The sequence below is a fragment of the Anser anser genome (genome assembly GCF_964211835.1).
Source record: "Anser anser genome assembly, chromosome: 35".
NCBI lineage: Eukaryota > Metazoa > Chordata > Aves > Anseriformes > Anatidae > Anser > Anser anser.
The window spans coordinates 567,993-587,103 of record NC_139756.1 but is presented as its reverse complement, the minus strand read 5'-3'; the positions used below and the strand labels follow the sequence as shown (position 1 = coordinate 587,103).

At 56.1% G+C, this 19,111-nt stretch overlaps 1 protein-coding gene across 15 annotated transcripts; it reads right to left on the bottom strand.

The window, feature by feature from the left end:
• Positions 1 to 1,191: 1,191 nt before the first annotated feature.
• Positions 1,192 to 17,199, bottom strand: ILF3 (interleukin enhancer binding factor 3). 15 transcript variants are annotated; one of them, XM_083815185.1, is made up of 20 exons: positions 17,056 to 17,199; positions 13,696 to 13,811; positions 13,244 to 13,470; positions 12,787 to 12,967; positions 12,325 to 12,472; positions 10,884 to 10,975; positions 10,364 to 10,459; positions 9,952 to 10,063; positions 9,379 to 9,476; positions 8,877 to 8,988; positions 8,681 to 8,791; positions 8,167 to 8,366; positions 7,802 to 7,972; positions 7,391 to 7,528; positions 7,005 to 7,181; positions 6,612 to 6,765; positions 6,391 to 6,444; positions 2,620 to 2,979; positions 2,042 to 2,170; positions 1,192 to 1,868 (listed from the first exon to the last, which is right to left on the bottom strand). In XM_083815185.1, exons 2-20 carry the CDS (start codon positions 13,696 to 13,698, stop codon positions 1,735 to 1,737), a joined length of 2,697 nt encoding a protein of 898 aa, XP_083671311.1. In that variant the 5' UTR covers positions 13,699 to 13,811; positions 17,056 to 17,199; the 3' UTR covers positions 1,192 to 1,734. The 15 variants fall into 15 exon arrangements, with proteins under 15 accessions (XP_083671311.1, XP_083671305.1, XP_083671308.1 ...); XM_083815179.1 differs by having other exon boundaries at positions 8,663 to 8,791; positions 17,056 to 17,197; XM_083815182.1 differs by having other exon boundaries at positions 6,612 to 6,762; positions 8,663 to 8,791; positions 17,056 to 17,197.
• Between the last annotated feature and the right edge of the window lie 1,912 nt (positions 17,200 to 19,111).

Genomic DNA, 19,111 nt, shown 5'->3' with positions numbered 1-19,111 from the left:
CGAGGCCGGAGCCTCCCCAAAGAGGCCGGGTGCCGCCAAGGGGACCGCGGCGCCACGGGGAGGGTTTGGCCAACCCCCCCCTCCAGCCCCAAGCCGGTCGATAAGTTCGTTGGCTAATTATCCTCCCGTCCGGGGTAATTATTAGGTGCGCTAATGAAGGGGAGGATGGCGCGGGAGGACGTGGCGGTGGTTGCCCCCGACTCGGGTTCCTCCGGCTCCGCCGCCCGACCCCGGGCAAGGCGAAGGAGCCCTCGCTGTTGATTTTGGCTGCCGGGACCAAGCGGGTGGCACCGAGCCAGGGGAAAAAAAAGAGGAGGAGGAGGAGGAGGTGCTGGAGGCACCAGGAGCGCTCCCCCAAATTCCCTTTTTCCACCCCAAAACTTCGGGTGCCGGCTCCCGCACCCGGCTGGATGCGTTTTGGGGAGCCCCCCCCCCCCGGCCCTCTGCCGTGGACGCGTTTTGGGGAGCGGCAGCCCCGGCCCCGCGCCGTCGCTTTGCCCACGTAGGCAGCCTCGCCCCCAGGAAGCGCCGCTGCACCTTCCCCTCGGTGAAACCGCAGCCTTTTTTTTTTTTTTATTGCTTTTTCGGCGTGCTTTTTGTTTTCTCGAAAGTCCCGATTGCCGTCAAGCTCGCGGGAAGCGCAGGGAGTGGCGAGGACCGCGCGTACCGGGAAGTGCCCGGCGGCGCACGCCCCAAATCTCTCACCTTGAACCCGGAACAGTGGAAGAAACGTCCCCCCCCTCATCGTCCTCAAATTCCCCGTCCCACCGTGGAACGTGAGCTGTCCGGCACGTGGCACTGGGCGTCACCGCGCCGTGACAGCTCCGGCAGGCCCCGGGCAGGTGAGGAGCAGGCGGCGTTTCTGGCACGGGTTTAGAGGCATTAATTCAGCCTTGTAATTTATTCGCTGTAATTCGGCCTTGCCCAAGGCTGGCTCTTCGCGCCCCGGTGCCGCCTGACATTTGGCAGAGGCACCGGCGAACCCCGGCCCCCGGGGGGATCTAAATCGGCGCGTGGCTGAGAGCTCAAACCAGCAGCCGCCGCGCGAAGGCGAACGTGGGAACCCGAGCCCAGAGACACGGCTGGGTTTAGGGGGGGGGGGGAAAAAACCTCTTGCACCCAGGGCCGACGCAGCCCAGGGGCTGCTGCAGCGGCCGGCAACGTAAAACCAGGCGCTCGGAGACGAAGCCGTCAAGAGTTTGTGTTTATTTGTCTACATTCAGCTTAATCCAGGTGTACTGCCTGAACAATTCAGGCATACAAAACCCACTCTTTCCCACTGGTTTTTAAAATAAAATCTTCACTTATAAAACTGAAACACTAAAGCATTAAAATACAGAAAGCTCGTTTAACTCACTTCACGAAAGCATTAACAGATGACATATCCCTTATCTATTTAAAGCCATACTGTGTTAACACGTCAACGTCAATTTTAAATAGAAAAAGGATACCGAAATCGTATTAACTCAAAAACCCTATTTAGACAAAGTCGTAATGGCAACTAACAAACCATTAAATACATAGATGCCCAAAATACAGCTAAGTATGGAATTACAGGTACTCAACCATTAGTGACCGGTATCACAAAGAGCACTGCAACATGGAAACGGGGGGGGGGGGACAGGGAAGGGGGGGGGTTTACATGTTTACTGTGATGCAATAAAACTGAATATTCAAAGGGTGCGCAAGTGCAGGAGGTAACAAAACTCCACACCCACGGAGGAAGGGGCTGCTTTATCTGTACTGGTAATTCATGCTGTGATCGTTTCTGCCGTAGCCGCCTTGCGACGCCTGGTAGGAGCTGGGGGGGCCGCTGTAATTTTGGCCGGAGCCTGGGGAGTTGTAGTTGGACTGCGAGGAATATCCACCTGCGGAGGGAGGGGAGAGGGAAAGGAGGTCGCTGAGGGTCACGCCGCACCGCAAGAGCTCCTCCAACGCCGCGGGACGGGATTTCGGGACGTGCCGCGAGGCAAAGCCCGCCGCCTCCCCTGCACCCCGACGCGCGCGGGGAAAGGACCGCGGGGCAGCGTTTCGTACTGACCTTGCTTACCTTGGTACGAGGACCCTCCGCCCCCAGATCCTCCCCCATAGCCACCGTGTGAACCAGTGTTGTACGAGGCACCTCCGGAGTAGTTGTTCCCTCCGCCGCCGCGGCCGCTGTTGCCGTAACCTGGAAGGGAGCCGGGGCTGAGCGCGGGCTGCAGCTCCGCCTGCAGGACGCCCAGCGGTCCCGACTGCTATCGGTGGCCATCCCGACTGCTCTCAGTGGCCATCCCGACTCCTATCGGTGGCCATCCCGACTGCTATCGGCGGCCAAAGGGACGGTTGCCCCTCAAGGATGGAAGCATACGCCTGCCTGGTTGTCCCAAGCCGCCAGAGCCGACCCCGCGGGTTCCCCGTTCGCCCCCCAAAAGGCAGGAGCAGCCTCTCGGGAAGGAGCAGAGAGCAACCCGAGGAGGAGCTGATCTCATTTGATGGCAAAACGACCTAAACCCGAGCGCTTTAAGCATGCCGATCGCTCCGATGCGCCCACGGGATGGGACCGAGGGGCTGGCGCGTCCCTTTTGTGGTTATCTTATCCCACCTCGCTCCCCACCAACCCAAGCACCCGGCACTCACTGAATTTGCTCTCGTAGTTGTAGTCGGAGCCGCCGCCGCCCGGCGAGTTGTAGGAATTGGAGTAGGAGGAGTAGTTGCCTTGACCGTGGTTGTACCCTTTCTGCTTGCCTTGCGGCGGGCCGTAGTTACTGTACTGGTTTTGGTTGTACGACTGCTGCTGCTGCCCCTGGTGGGACTGATAACCCGACCCGTAGGAGGGTTTTTGCTGTCCCCCGTGCTGCTGCTTCTTGCCGCCGTGCTTTGGGGGCACGGGCGAGTTGTAGTTGTCGCCGCCCTGGTAGTAGGAGCCGTACCCCGAGGAGCCGCCGCCTCCGCCGCCGCTCCCCGAGTTGGAGTGGCCGCCGTTGCTGTAGAATTGGCCTAAACAGAGAGAAGAGCGTCAGCCCCGGCCCCGCGGCGCTGCTCGGAAGGGCAGCCTCACGGCGCCAGGAGCTTTCAAGCCCGTGAAGGGCCCAGGAGCAGCTCGGTGAAAGACTCGGAGACGCTCCACGCAAGCCAAGAGGCGTAACGCTCTACGGAAGCCATCGGCGTTGTACCGCCGTCCAGGCGCCCTTAGGTCTCACGGAGCGACGCCGAGCCGGCTCTCCCCCCGCTTTCGCTCCAGCACGACCCCCAGGCTGAGAACCAGGCTCAGGGCCACTACGGTTTCTTTAACGCACGTCACAATGACCAACGGTTTTGACTTAAAAAGCTCTAAAAGGGTTTAAGGCCTGGTGCTCCACCCGCGTTTGAGACAAGCCAGCCGCCGGCGGCAGCTGACGCTCAGCCTCCACCGCCGAGAGACGCGGGGACGGGGAGGAAACTCGTTCCTCTAACGAGGAACTACGCCCCCGGCCGTGCATCTCGCCCTCCGACACCGAGTAAGGGTTGACGTGGCGGACGAGCAGCAACGATCCGAGCGGGATGAAGGCGGAGACCTCTCACCTCCAAAGCCTGGCACTACGCCACGACCTCGGACCCAAGGTTACCGAAAACCTCTAACGGCCCCAAATATTCCAGAAAGCCTGGATGCAACAGCGTAGCCAAGAGTTAGTGTTTTTCTTTTCTTTTATTTATCAAGAGTACTACAGTCAAGCTCTCGACTACCGAGCAAATTCTCTTCCCGCCCAACTGACGCAGGTTGAGCTCCAGCGCGCTCTTCGTGTTGGGCTGTGGGTGAGAAGACTTACTCTACCGGTCAGACTCGCCGTATCCAAAACTAACTTATTTCAAGGAATAAAAGCCACTAGAATCTAACTAAAAACCTGCACCAGTGTCTGTAACAGCATGTACGCCTCTGACGAGGAGAGGTTTCGCTAGCACCCCCTGCCAAATGCAAGAGAGGTGAGAATTTAGCTAAAAAGACACAAGGAGTCAAGCCTTGTGCCCTCCGCAGTTCCACATTACCCTACGGGAACAACTCCTCCCGAAGGCGGGTGGGAGTTTGCTCCCCAAATTCGTTACGTGGTTGTGTTGTGAAGAGCTTCAAGGCACCTAGCTTTTATTTCTCAGGACTCCAGCTATCCTCGGAGTCGTTTGATCCATTCTTTGCTACCTCCTCTGCGCGGGAGCGAGACTTGCTACGCTACGCAAGATGTTTCCTCCTCCTCCGCAGACCTCGGCTCCGTGGCGTAGAAACGAGGCTCTGGCAATAAGTTTCTCTCCAGCCAAGAACGCCACAGCCGTGGCAAAACAGCTCGACGCTGAGATACCTCGCTCCATCCCTTGTGTTAAAATCCCGGGATTTGGTTCAAAGACACGTGGGAAGGCTGCGGGGACGTCTCCAGAGCGAGAGGTCAAGGGCTAAGACCTTTAAATTCGAGCTGCGGATGCTGGAGGTCAGTCTCTCCTGGCTAAGGAGCCGAAATTTCAGGAAATTGCAGAGTTTTATATCAACACTTCATATTTAACTATGAAGTTTCGGTGCCGTTTGGCATCCAATTGTTTTTGACTTCCCCTACATCAAAGCTAATGAATAAAAATATCCGATGCCCAAGTAGTTACTTTAACAAGTATCTGCTTTAAAAAAATGGCAGTTTTTCACTTCGTTCAGGACAGGATCTATTCCCTTGTATAAAAAGTCATTATTTTAAACAAGAGCTTTCTAAAAAAAAAAAAAGGAAAGGAGAGGGCATGCATCGTTATTACCATTTTTGAAAATATCCACTAAAAACCTTGGACTTTTTTTAATTTGTAAGCTGGTGCTTGGCGGGTTAGAGGTTTTTGTTTCGCTTTGCTTTTATTTAACTGGTTTCGTTACTGAGTGAACTCAGATGTTGCTGAGCCTCACAAGTCAAATGAACGCCACGGTGCAGGCTTTGCAGCTAAAAACAGTGACAAACAAAAAAAAATACAGTCGTAAAACAAGCACTACAGCAAGAATAAAGGACCGGACACTTGGAATTCACCAGAGACTCGCGTCTCACCGACTGGCCAATTGCAGAGTTTCCTGCAGTTCCTAATTCCAGTGAAATTTAATCCTCCAGGTAATAAAAATACCTCGAGGGCGAGGTTCGCTGAAGTGTTTTAGGCCCTTTATGCTTGGCTCAAGAAAGCCCGTGTCCACGGAACGAACGAACCCATGCATTTCCAGAAGTTAAAGACTAACATGTTCGCGCTAACTCCTAACGCCTGGATATTTATTGGATCAGTATTGGAAGCACAATTACAATACCTTTGAAAGTACACTAGCTACCAGCCACAAAAATCACATCCCTCAGCGTCAATCCACCAGCGTGTTACAAAGGATGTAGGATTAATGTTTAGCGCACACGATTCCACGTACAAGTCAACATTTTGCATGCTCAGAAAGCTGGGCTGTACTAGGTTCAGAGATGTTGAAAAGTCTTCCCAATATCAAGAGGCATGTACCCAGTTCCTGGGATTTATTAAAAGGCTCAAATTTTGTACAAAACCTGCTGTAAATTAAGACAAAGGTAGATTAAAACACTTCAGTATCTGTTTCTTAAAAATAAAGTAATGCTTTCCATAAAAAGCAAAGATGGGCTTTTTGCCTTTACGCTGAACAGAGCTGGCTTTGCAATTTGTGCCAAGTGCACAAAAAAAACATTCTTGGATGGTTAGTTCCCCCTGTGGTGTACATCGATACGACCAAGTTCAAAGGCAAATCACAATAAAAACTGCCACTGTCTTAAGTTCTGCAGGCTAAGAGTGTTTCAGACAAGCTGCGGTGAAAAGCCACTGTTGAGAAACCCAGTGAAGCACAGGGACACAGCACGAACACTTTGGGTTTTGGAGTTCGAGAAAATTGGAGTAAAAAGCTGTTTTTTGTGCAATACTTTTAGATGCTCTAGGAAGACCCAAAATCATGATAGCCGTAGCAGTCTGTGAAAAAGTCACCTACAAAAGGGGGAGACAGAGCAGAGAAAAAAAATTAGAATTCTTTTGAAGATGGCAAAATGCGCCACATTTGAAAGTCATGTTTTAGATTTCTCTGCTCCTGTCACCCCCCAATGAAGGCTTCTTCTCAAGACCAATCGCCGTGTATTTTCAGGAAAATCACATTCAAAAGTGTGGCTGATAGCTTCGCATGGCTTAAAGCAGAGAAATTTAAAATATTCACAGTTTTAGAGGAAACGTGAAAGTCACCGGGATTCGAGTTTAACTTTTACACCAGCACAAAGGGCCGTCTTTCGTTAATTCTCATTCAAAAAAAAGAGAACCCTTTAAGACAGCTTCAGCGCGAGCACATCACCGCACGTCGCAACCCAGTTCAAGCCTCACACCCCCAGCAGACTGACGGGCACCACAAATTAAGAGAGGAACACTTACTGTAGCCCGCCGTCGCGGAATTGCCTCCGTAACCGTAGCTTCCATAGCCAGCACCTGAATCGGAACAAAGCGGTTAAACACGAGGAAATCAAGGGCGCCGAAGCTTCGTTTCCCACCGCGCCACGGGCCAGAGCACCGCCTGCTAGAGGAGGTTGATGCGCCGGCGGGCGGCCTGCGGCGGGTCTGGAAGGGACGGGCGGAGGACGCGCGCGGCATCTCACCTGCGTTCATGTAGCCGCCGTGATTGCCGCCGAAGCCGCCCCGGCCCCGGCCGCGGCCTCGGATGTTGCCGCCTCTTCCGCGACCGCGCATGTTGGGCGGCGGGGGCACGTCGTTGTGCATGGGGCCTCCCATCCCGAAACCCGGGTTGTGCTGCTGGGAGGGGGGGAGGGAGAGGCCCGTCAGTACGAGGCTGGCCCCCGCGTCCCGCTGCCCCGCGTCCCAGGGTGGGGAACCCAGCGGGATTTCCGCTCCCTAATCCCGTCAGCAGATCCTTGGCTTCTCTCGAGACATTGTATTATTCCTCCTCCCACTAAAGAGATTAAAGCCGTCCAGCAGGAGGCAGAGGTACGAGAGAACCGACAGTTACACTACACGCAGCCAAATTTGCTTACTTTTACTGCAAACTTGGGTCCTCCCCTGGCAGGCAGAGGGGCTCTTTTCTTCTTATTTTGCTCGATGGCAACGGGAGCATCCGGGAACAACTTCTCCAGCGCAGCCAGAGCGGCGTAGGCTTTCGCTACCTTTTTATTTGAGCCAGCTCCTTGGAATTTCTGCCCGTCAACCTCCACCTTGGGAAGGGAAGAAATCATCGCGTGTGAATGGAGAGGGCAGGAGCGGAGGGCGGGCGATTGTGAGAACACTTGGTAAAGTCTCCCACTTTTTACAGTGCCTGCAGGCAACTCCGACAGGCCCAGGGGATTTCTTCCCGAGGCCATCAAGTTACAGGTAACCCAGGTGGGATGGAAAGCGCAGAGAGAGGACAAGGAAGCCACCTCACCTCCATCACGAAGCGCTTGTCGTGGCTGCCGCCCGTCTCCGAAATCAGCTCATATTTCAGCCCGCGCCTCTTCTCGTTCAGCTCCATCACGGGATTCTTGCCGTGCTTCGTCAGAATTGGTCCCTGTTGTTTCACATTCTGAAAGCAGAGAGGCAGGTTTTTCTCGGGGCTTCGTCGCTAATGGACTAGGAATTGCTCCCAAAAGGCGCGCTCTGGACCGCTTCAGAGGTGGACAGGGCTGCGATAAGCTTGCCCGATGCTTTTCCCCCTCAAATTGTTTTGTCACACCGACTGAGCTCAACGCAGGCCCATTAAAACAACCCGTAGCTAAAAGGCGCTTCCTGGGATGTCCCCCCGACACCTCCCCGAGGAATCCGAGCGGCGCGTGTCACCCTCTTGGGCTGCGCTCACCTCTGAGGTCTGATCCGAAGGAGGAGAAGCAGCACTGGGCGTAGAAACAGTTTCTACTACAGGAGGAGGAGCAACGACTACAGGTTTCTGTTCCGTTTCCTCGGCTGATTCGTCTCCTTTTCCAGATTCTTTGCCCTCCACTCCTGTGGGTAAACCCATATCTTGCAACACCTGGGGTAAGAAAAGCGGGAGAAGGGATTACTGCAGTGCACTTACCCCTGGCTCTCACGTGCCCTACGCATTTTTGGGTGAACGTCGAGAAGGTTGCTCGAAGACCCCCTTTGTTAATCGAGTGCCAGGCTTTTCCCAGCCAGGCTGCTTTCAATGAGAGCCCCTCGGCAGGGATTTCCACGCACGGCTCTTACCTTCACCGCCACGTGCAACTTGGCTGTCTTTTTGGAAGGTCCTGACGCCTCGAAGGTGCTGCCATCAATTTCCACCGACATCGTAAAGATGGGAGCATGAACAGGACCAGTTTGAGACACAAGTTTGTACTGGAGCCCAGGCTTTAGCTGGTTTAATTTCATCAGTGCGTTCATGGCCTGGGGAGGTTCAAGTTTCTCCTCTGAACAGAAAAACAGATTTTGCAGATGTTTGTCACCTCTTTAGAAGGAGCGTAACTGATTTCAGACAGCAAGTTCTGGTCTACCAGTTTTGGCCTTGTGAGCAATTAAGCTATACCGAGTAAAAATCTGACAGCGGCCAAGTTTTCTTTTTCCCCCTCTTTATTTCCTAAATCCACACGCCCTACAACTCCCGTGTACAGCATCGCTCAAGATCAAACACCGGCAAGAGTTCTTCTCAAATCTGCCCCCCCCAGCTTAGCCTGAGAACAGCTTTCAGGTAGCCCTTTGTACCTACCTCTTGTTAACTCAATACCTTTTTTCTGAATCTTCTTTTTCTTCTTGCTCGGCGATTTCTCCTCTCCGTCCTCCTCCATGGGACGCTTCATTGGAGTGACAGCGTACGTTGTACTGGGAGGAATTTGGACTGTAACAATCGCAACAGAAGAGCTGAGTATTCCAGCAGGAACCTTACAGACACGTTGTTATTATTATTTTTTCTTATTACCTACCAGTATAGTCAACAGGGTTTTCGTTCTTTGGTTTCTTGGGCATTTTGGAAGGTAGGGGATCCATCCCCAAGACTTTGTGAAGCTGGCCAAAAGCAGCAAGTCTCAGAGCATGCTAGAAAGATTAAACGTATGTTACTGGGACGCACAAGTTGCCATAGCCATCTCTGTTCACTGCACAGTTTCAGACAGGAACATTCTACCCACCCCTACACAAAAATCCTCATCAGTTTAAATAGGACTCTCCTTTGAATTTTGAAGTTCGACCCAAAATACGGGTCATGGTAGCAAGTCACTATTTAAAACCTGATACTTTGCTTCTGGTTGGCCAAGCTACAAATTCCTTATTGGTGTGGGACCCATTTGTAGTTCTTTTACTTGACTAGGTATTTAAAAAAGTTAACACCAACCTCCGTGAGGTTACTATACTACCATTAACCAATATGGAAGGTCAGAGTCAGTTGAACTGAGTAAGTTTTTGTAACATCTGTAGTCAAAACTATACCTGAGCACTCTGTGTGATATCTTCCCTTTGTTGTCTGTCTAGATGCCCAATAGCATCAGTGGCTTCTTTTTCACAAGGATCATAAATACCAGAACCATCTGAAGGCAGGAAACAAGGAAGATATGCAGAGAATTATCCTGGTGTTTCTAAAGAAACTAAACTAAGTATTCCCTTGGCATCAATCAACACTCATCTCTCGAAGAACACCGACTGACATGATCCATCCAATGTCCAACATTCTGAAACTCGCCTGGACTATTTTTACAAGTACAATTATCAGGGAAACTGGTGACGAAGCACTCAGAGAACCGGGCTTTACACTGGCGGGAGCCGGTACCTCCCTCTGCGGGGTTTAACGTCATGGGTCCATGGCTTTGAACACACGTGCCCTAAATAGCGGCAAGGTACAGTAGTACCCACGCACGCCGGGGGCTTTCTGAGCTTCGAGTCTAAGCTGTCTGCACGTAAAACACCGGACGTCTCAAACACGAGGCAACGCGACAGCGCGCCAAAGCTTCAACCGCGTTTCGCTTCGGTGTCCCTTTGAAATGGAAATGCAGAGAACCACCTAACCTGGCATAACGATCCCCGAGGCGAGGCATTCGAGAACCCTCCTCAGAGCCTCTCCGGCGCCCATGGGTCTGTTGGCGGTCCCGATGGACTTTTCGCACAGCAGCTCCAGAGGCTGAAAGAGATTTGGGGCGAGTGAGACGAGCCGACGCGCGCGCGCGCCTGCGTGGCGCGCTACGATCGCTGCAACTCCAGGAGCCGCCTGAAATTCACAGCGCGGACTGAAAACCAAAACAATTCACGACGTGGAAAGCCGACAGGCGTCTTTTTTAAGGGAGAAAAAAAAAAAAAAAGACAGGAATTTCTGTCCTTGCAGCTAACTTCTGGAAACGGAGCACGTGCGGGCTGAACGGAGCCGGGCGCGGGTTTGGAGAAGCGGAACCAGAACCCCGAAGAAACAAAACGGGACAATTACCCATCCTCTCAGCGGTGCCCAGGTAGGGACCCGAGTACACAGATCTCTCAACACGCGTATGACTATGACGCACGACTTCAGACCGTTAGCCCTGGCCTAGAAGAGGAATCAGAAGCAGACACACATTCAATAGAAACCCCAAAACTGCTCGTTCGCAGACATTAACTTTTGCAGCGCTACTTTGTCAAGGGTAAACGGTATTCCACGTGGCAATTTTATAACTGGTGACAACAACTGGAGTGTACGAAGGCGACATTACTCTTAACACAAAGCAGCAGCTACGCATCTACTCGTTAAAAAAAGGTTCCTTTCCACCAATGCTTAATTTGCTTAAGTGCTTCTTTAGCAGCTGTACCGTTGACAGACGCTAAGTTCAGCACGTCTAACTATCGTCCAACGTTAAAGTATTTTAAGTAAAAAAAAAAAAAGAAGAAAAAAAAGAAAAAAAAAAAAGAAAGGTAGCCCGTTAAAGGTTTACAAATTTTCTACTTAAAGACAAATATAAGAACAAAATGCAAACCTGGAACCACTTGGCGTGTCGCAGTGACGCCAAGGCAGCAAGGCATTTCTGCCTGTCCAGAACGTCCGGGGAGTCGTTGACTGATAGCGTTTCTATTCGTGGATGGAATAAGAAGACAAGGCACAGTTTGACCAAGGGGGTTCTGTCAGGTGGAGAGGGGATGAGGCAGCTCCCTACGGGCAGCTGAGGCTCCCAAATGATCGTGATCTCGCTCCGTTACCTGGGTGGGTGGTCTGCAGTACGCTCGCCCCTTAGAAATTAAAACTGCAGAGGTGGTGGTGGTGGTGGGGGGGGAGGTTCAATTATCGGGGACGGGCTAAAATCTGTTGTGCGAGGAACGATTGGGGCGTAATGCTCCGTGGGAGAGGACCGAGATCCTTCCCGGCTCCAACGGAGTCGGAGCGCGTGAGGCCTGTGGTAGGCAGCGGGGGGGAATTTGATGTAAACCCCCGCTCCGAGCGTAGCTTTAGTGGAGGAGCCGGGGGGAAGAGCTTTGCTAGGATCAAGGGAACCCCCTCCGCCCATAAGGCTTGACTGCCCCGGCCCCAACCCGTGACAGAGAGCGTCCTGTTGGTCAAAGGTCCAGCGTCCCTAAAATTGACAAACTAGAAGGCTTGGTAGACGAGGTCAGATATCAAAACCAAAGACAGTCAAGAGAGCACAAGAATATTTCCCGGTCTGTGCTGCAGCAAAACTGAAGATATGGTTTTCAAAGAGCTCAAAGTTGCCGACGACCAGGGTTTTAGATAAGGCTAGTGCACGGAGCAAGCGTTTGGGGGGCGCGAATTAAACGGCGCGATGCCTGCGACGCAGAACCGGTCGCAGCGAAAGCCACTCGAGTGCAAAAACGCCCGTGGATTCTTATTCCGAGAGAAATTTGAGGCCGAATGGGGAGGCTAACTTTATCCAAAACTCTGCATCACTTTCTGGAGTTCTGAACTTCAGCTGATGAAACAGCCGAGCAAGGAGACCCAGAGCACCTATCATTCTTGCTGCAACACAAACTGTTTATAACATCCAATCTCATTTACATGCAAGTCATTTAACGAGAAGCCTTCGATCTCTTTTTTTTTTTTTTTTAACGTATCCATTTATATTTTTTACGTCACTGTGCAGGCCACTTACATGGCTAGATACAAAAAAGATTAAATACAACAATATCACGTATTAGTGAACTAAAGGCCGAAGAAAAAAGGAAAAAAATAAATAAATAAATAAAAGGAGCAAAATACCATTTGAAAGGTGCTACTCAGTTTCACAAAACTTGGTCCAAATAAACCACAACCACCATCTCATGAGGTTAGGGTTGCCTCGAGGAGTTTGGAATTTGCACAGAAATCACTTTCGCCACTTTGGATGAAACTGAAGAGCACGCTTTAACAACGAATTAGCGACAGAAACGTTTCCAGACCGACTGTCGGCTGTTTTCAGTCTTCCATACCTCCAGCTAACTGTTTTTCCATTTCTTCTCTGACTACGGGCGACGTCAAGTGGATGGTCAGCGTCAACGGAGGCTCTTTTGTGTTCTTAATTACAATGGCAGCATCACCAACGGACTGGATTATTTCGTATTTGTCTTCGGTAATAGCCTGCAATAAGAACGGGAGCGCTTAGTGCTTGTCTCATTTCTTTCTGTGAGTGCTCCGGAACGCCTTTTTCCGAGGGAAACAAAACCAAAAAAAAAGCACGAGGCGTGCACACAACATTTCAGCTAATAAAACGGAGTTCATTGAGAAAGTAATTCCAGGGCAACGCTACAGGTCTAACCGAAAACACGTTTCCAAGGCAGAACAAAGCAGGCCAAAACAGACGGGACGCCAGGTGTCTCTTTGTCCGTTTAAGACTTATTTTGCTCGTTCTGCTCCCTGCAACGAGCACGGAAAAACACAAAGGTCTTACTCACAGCAAGCTGTACGCCAAGATTGTCGGCCACTTTCTCCAGGAGGTCCGAAGTGGGCTTATCCTTGCACAGAAGGACTAGCTCGAGGTCCAAGTCCCCCTTCAGCAACAGGCCTTTCGCCACAAGCCCCACGCGCATCACTCCGCGGAGGGTCCTGGTCAGCTGCTCCGTGGCCTTCTGATCCCTGCAAAAGGACGCGGCACCATCGCAGCGGCCCCAAAACCAGAAAATCCCCCGCAGCAGCCGGGTAAGCGCAAGCGCTCAGCTGAAGCTCGGGGATCGCTCTGCGGAGCTCCAACAGGATGCACGAGCCCTGCTGCAGCGTTACCGCACCCGGGCAGGGAAAAAATCGCTCGGTACCACGTTAGCCCCCAAATGAATCCCAAAGCCAAGGGAAACGGCGCCTCTCCCAGCTCCGGCAAGAGCGTTTTTACTAACCGAAACCCGCTCGATGCCTTACCCTCCTTCTTTGTTCTCCTCCTCAGCCGCTGTCTCCATGGCCTCTGTCTCCGGCTGCTCGCCGCCGACTTTCTCCTGCTCGTCGATCCAGTCGGACACGGCTTTGAGCGCCCGCTCCGTGTGGGACACCATGTTCTGCACCGCCTCCAGCTCCTCCTGCGTCGGGTAGACGGCCGAGTGCTTCGCCATCACGTGGCGGTCGTCGTTCACAAAGATACGCATTGGTCGCTGCAAGGGCGAGGCGAGGCGGTTTACAGAGAACCGTCTGGGGTGGAAGAGACCTCCGAGATCACTGAGCCCAACCCCACACTAACAAGCCCTCCACTAAACCACATCGCGAAGCTCTACACCCAAACGTCTTTTAAAGACCTCCGGGATTTAGCGCCAGGCCAAACCCAGAGGTTTTCTCTCCGAAGGCTGTGAGCTCTTCCCTTTTTTCAACTCTCCCCTTACCATTTTTGCCTCCGAGCGTCCCTCCGAGCGCTCCCGTCCCCGCGCGTCCGGCCCGAACGTGCTCGTTTAGATTCTCCCGCCGAAGAGCCCGTACCGGTACCACACTTTTTGGTAACCTGAAAGGAGAAAAAGCCAATTAGCGAAGGGCTCTCGGCGGGACCGTCAGGCCTCACGACCTCGCTGAGCACCCGGAGAGCTGGCAGCGATCGCCACGGGCAGCAAGGAGGAGGATGAGAGCCGGTCGGCGGACACCGGGCTCCCTGCTCCCGATGATTTCTGCTCCCAGGGCCCGAGCAGGACCCGTGGCAGCAACCGACGCAGCCCTAAGGACGTCATTGCGGCTCCTCGCACCCCGAAGGCTTTCCCGTTAAAGGTGGAGTTTCGCAAAGCCTCCGCACGGGTTTCTGAAACGAAGCGCGACGAAGGCGAAGCGCCGACGCGCTCAGCAGCGGCTCGCGCTGGGAAAATTAACCGTTTCTGACGCGATTTGGCTATCAGCTCGCCTAATTCCACGAGGTTGCTGTCACCCGGTTACCGAGCTTCGCCGCGCCCAGCCTGGCGAGAGGCTGCTTGTAAAAAAATCCCGTTGCCGCCTCCTGGCTTTTTTTTTTTTTTGACCCCAAATTCATCTGAAGGCTCCGCAGTAACCAAGCTGGATCCCCACCGAGGTCGATAGGAGGAATTCGGCGGCTGCGTAGCTCCTCCTCTTACTTTCCTTTAATTCCCCGGCAGGCGCGGTCCCGAAGTCAGCGCTCGCGTCTTGTCAAGCCCGGCAGGTGGAACCGAAACGACGGCCGCGCGTTTTGGGGCGAGAAACCTCCTTCGGAGGGAGACGGAACCCCGGAGGCTGAGCCCCCGCCGCAGCAGCTGGCTCCTTTTGGCAAAACCCGGGCGCTTCCATCCCCTGCTGCGGGCTCCCAGCAAAGGAAGAGCCGTGTCCTGCAGGACTCAGGGTTGCCTTCGGACGCGAGCAGCTCCCAAACGCCGTCCCGCGCCCGCCAGGAGCGGCTTCGGCGCGCCGGTAGCGCTGCGGTTGCTGGATCCGTGGTCGTTCATTCGGAAATTCTTCCGCAAGGCCCCCGATTTACCGGGGGCGACGCGATCCCAGACGATCCTGCCCCGCAGCCAGCACCTCTGCCGGGTCCACGTCGGAACCGCCCCGTAAATCCGGCCACCGAAACCGCTGCCACGCGCGGCCCCGCCAGCATTTACCCCCGAACCTCACATCTCTCCAAGTTTCCAGCAGGTTTCCCTCAAAATTAAACCCAGTGAGGCTCACTTTTCCTTTTTTTTCCCCCCCCCATCCCCGCTGGAAGCTGTACGGTTCGTCTGTCCCCAGGCTAGCCAGGAACTGCTGCTCGCGAGTCCACCACGAAATCCAAACTCAGCGTTTTCTGGCAGGTGATACAAACCGCAGGGGAGCCCGACGGACCTCAACTTTCCAAAGCCATCCAAGATCCCGGAGCGATAACGAACTAGAGTGAATAATTAGCTGCCCAGGTGCTCGGCGCTTTATTAGAGCGGTGCCATTTTACCGGCGCTGTCCGCGCTACGACAACGCGCCGGGACGGAGCTCGCAGCCCCGCGGCGTCGGTTCCTTCCCAACCAGAGCCTGGGCTCACGACCTGAAGGAATTTATGAAGGAATTTACCCACAAAACCGGGAGGAATCGGGAAAGCTCCTTGCCTCCAGCCGCCGTCGGTTTTCGGACTCGGCACGCGCAGAGGTTTCTAGGGCTCGGGAATCTCTCCGACTCCAGTCCCGCAAACACTTAGGCCCAGGGCGACTTTTTTGCTCCGAACCTGGACCCGAGGGTAATGAAACCCAGATGCCAGCACCCGCTGCGCGGGAAGGAGGAGGATTCCCAAACCTGCAGCGCCCCGCGCGCCTCCTCGCCTCGGTGGCGATCCGCTCGCGCCCCGCGGCGTTTGCACCCCCGACGGTTTTTACTCGGCCCTGCCGCTGCCCACGGGCGATTTTCTTCAAACTTCCTCGGTTTCTTCCGAGAAAATCAGCCGGGACGCGAGCGAGGGAGGCGGCGCGGCAGCCGCTTCGGCCGTCAGAACGCGCCGCAGCGACTCGAGAGACGAGACCGGCGCTGCCCGCGATGTCTGGGGACGGGCGTTACGGACGTTACCTCTCCTCGGGCAAGCTCCCAGCTCCGTTTTCCTCCCCCCAGAGTCCCCGGGGGAGCCGGGCCGGCAGCGTCGCGGGACTCGCGCCTCCTCGGGACACGAGCGCGCGAGCGAGCGGGTGGGCGAAGGACGCGCGGCCCCCGCCGCCGCTCCTCTCCTAGGGCCGAGAGCTTCGGGGATTAAAAGCGACGAAAGGCTCGGCCCCGCTCCTCGCCCCCACCCCCAATTTCGCCCCCCAAATTCTACCCCCCCCCCCAAGTTCCACCTCCGAAAACCCGGTGGGGATGGAGGGGGGGGGGTCAGCAAAGCCCGCGGGAAGGATGCCGGGGGTTCGGAGGAAAGTTGAACGCCTCGAGCCCTATTTTACGTGTTTTGGGGAGGAAACGGGTTTCTTTGGTTGTTTGTTTTTTTTTTTTTGGGGGGGGGGGTTTGCTGTATTCTTTTTGCTCCCCCCCCCCCTTTGTGCTTTCAGCCGGCTTTGGAGCGGGGGAGACGGCGGCGGGTAACGGGAAAGGGGGGGGGAGTTTTGGGGGTGGGGGCATGCATGGGGCTGGGGGGGGTCAGTGTGGGGGGGTCTTTGGGGGGGGAGGGGATTAATGGGGGGGAGGGGGAAAAGGGGGGAGTGAAGGGGAGAAGGGGGGTGGGGAAAGGAGGGTGCTGGGGGGGAAGGGGGGTGTTGGGGGGGGGAAAAGGGGTATTGGGGGGGAAGGGGGGGGCGTTAAGGGACAAAGGGGGGGGGGCTGTCGGGGGGTGACCCCCGCCCCCCCCCCGGGGGTCGCCGCCATTTGCAGGCGCGGGGAGAACAAAGCGCGGCGGGAACTCGGGGGAGGGGGGGGGCTGCAAAAAGCCCCCCGCTCCCCCCCCCCCCCCCCATTTACCTCCTCCCCTTTAACCCTCCCCCCCCGCAGCACCCCGGGGGGGTCTCCCCCCCTCACCCCCCTCACCCCCAGGCCGCTGCCCCCCCCCCTCCCTTCCCCCCCCCCCCCTCCCCCGCTCACCGCCGGCCCAACGGCCGCCCGCCGCCATTTTGTCTCCCCAGCACAATGGGGCCGCGCGGGGCGGGAGGAGGAGGAGGAGGAGGAAGGAGGAGGGAGGAAGGAGGCGGAGGCCAGGTCAACCCCCGGCACGGGCCCGGCACCGCCCCCGCTGCCCCGGCCGGGCCCGGACCCACGCCCCCCCCCCCCCTTCTTCCTCCTCCTCCTCCCCCCTCCCAGCAGGGGCCTACCGGGCCTGGCGGGGAGGGGGGGGGAGGGCCTGGAGCGGCTCGGCCCGGCCCGGTTCGACTCGGCCCGGCCCGGTTCGGGCTCCGACTGCAGCGCGGGGGGCGGAGCCGCCGCCGCCACCGCCGCCGCCGCCGGCGGGAGTGGAAGGGGGGGGGGAGGGGAGGGGGGGAATAAACCGCGCCGAGGGGGGCGGGGGAGAGGGAAAAGGGGGGTCACGTGACGCCGCCCGGGCTCTCCTCAGCCAATGGGAGGGGAAGGCGGGGAGGATGGGGGGGGGGGGGCGTGCGCGCCGCCGGTGCTGCGTGCGCGCCGCCGGGCTCCTCCCCCCCCCCCCCCCTTCGAGGTGTGCGCAGGCGCGGGAAGGGCTCGCCTCAGTGGTGGGGGGGAGGGGCCCCGAGGGGGGGGACGTCGGCGGCCTGAGGGGGTCGTGGGGGGCCCTGAGGGGGTCGTGGGGGGCCCTGAGGGGGTCTTGGGGCTTCTTGGGGGGGTCGTGGGGGTCCCTGAGGGGATTGTGGGGGGCCCTGAGGGGATCACGGGGGGCCCTGAGGAGATCTTGGGGCTCCCTGAGGGGATCTTTGGGCTTCTTGGGGGGGTCATGGGGGTCCCTGAAGGGATCTTGGGGCTCCCTGAGGGGATCTTGGGCTCCCCGAGGGGAACTCCGGTGGCCTGAGGGGATCTTGGGGCTTCCTGAGGGGCTCCAGGAGCTTTCCGAGGGGATCTGGGGGCTCTCTGAGGTGGGACCCTGGTGGTCTGAGGGGATCTGAGGGGAATCTGGGCACAAAGGGGACTGGATGGTGTCCCCAAGGGGGTGCAGAGCACAGGGGGCCCCCCGTCCGGCCCTGAGGCCTCAGAGGGGGCAGTGGGCCGGCTGCCTGATGGGCAAGGGTACGCTGACAGCCCAAATCTGGGGTTGGGATAGCCCAAATCCGGGGTTGGGATTGCCGAAATCCGGGGTCGGGATAGCCCAAATCCGGGGTCGGGATAGCCCAAATCCGGGGTTGGGATAGCCGAAATCCGGGGTCTGGATAGCCCAAATCTGGGGTCGGGATAGCCCAAATCTGGGGTTGGGATAGCCCAAATCCGGGGTCGGGATAGCCCAAATCTGGGCTTGGGATAACCCAAATCTGGGCTTGGGATAACCCAAATCTGGGGTTGGGATAACCCAAATCTGGGGTTGGGATAACCCAAATCTGGGGTTGGGATAGCCCAAATCCGGGGTTGGGACAGCCCAAATCTGGGCTTGGGATAACCCAAATCTGGGCTTGGGATAGCCCAAATCTGGGCTTGGGATAACCCAAATCCGGGGCACGTTGGGACCGATTGGGAGCGAGGTATGCCGTCGGCATTGCGTCCTTGCCGTCTGACCAAGCTGCTATGGCCGGAGGGGCCGAGGGCACTGCGACGATCACCTCACCCCTTCCCCACCGTCTTCGCCTGCATCCCCCCACGACGCTTCCAAGCCCGGGCTCTGCAGTTAACACCTCGCCGTTTTGTCGCGGGACCACCAAATTTCTGCCTCGGAAGAAACCTTGAGCCCAGACGAGCACTTGCAGCCGGCCTCCATCGAGCTTTTCCAGCTCGGGCTCCACCGAGCAGCGCATCGAGGCTGGTAGGAAGGGGGCCGGAGCGTGTTCGTGGGTGGCGGAGGGGGGCCGGCGGCATCCTCCCGGGATGGGAAGGAGGACAACGAGCCCGGGGAACGGTCTCCGCACCTTGAGGGACGCGGAAGAGCTGAGCGACCTCGCCGCACGCTTCTAAATTCCCATAATCAATTAGCCTGTCGGAAAGCTCCCAAAGCTTCGGGATGCAGAAGGAGCCCGTTCCTCCTGCCTCGTCAGCAAGTTCCCTCTCCCGCTGTAACGCGGCGGGGGAATGATCTCAAAAATGTCTTTGCTCGCTCAGCTGTGAGCCTGATCGCTTGTAACTGTCCAAACGAAGGCTTTTTCATAAAAAAAAACACAATTAAACCCAGTGAGGTGATGCTGGAGGGTGCTGTCTTCCGTGGTTATAGGATTCTTGGGCGATAGCTTGTACCCAGCCAAAAAAAAAATCAAGCCG

What these genes read in the sequence shown, in the direction of transcription:
- ILF3 (XM_083815179.1), bottom strand. An exon ending in GGGCACCGCTGAGAGGATGG is followed by an intron (nt 10,064 to 10,363) that starts GTAATTGTCCCG and finishes AATCTCTTTCAG; the next exon opens with CCTCTGGAGCTGCTGTGCGA. An exon ending in ATATCACACAGAGTGCTCAG is followed by an intron (nt 8,989 to 9,378) that starts GTATAGTTTTGA and finishes TAATCTTTCTAG; the next exon opens with CATGCTCTGAGACTTGCTGC.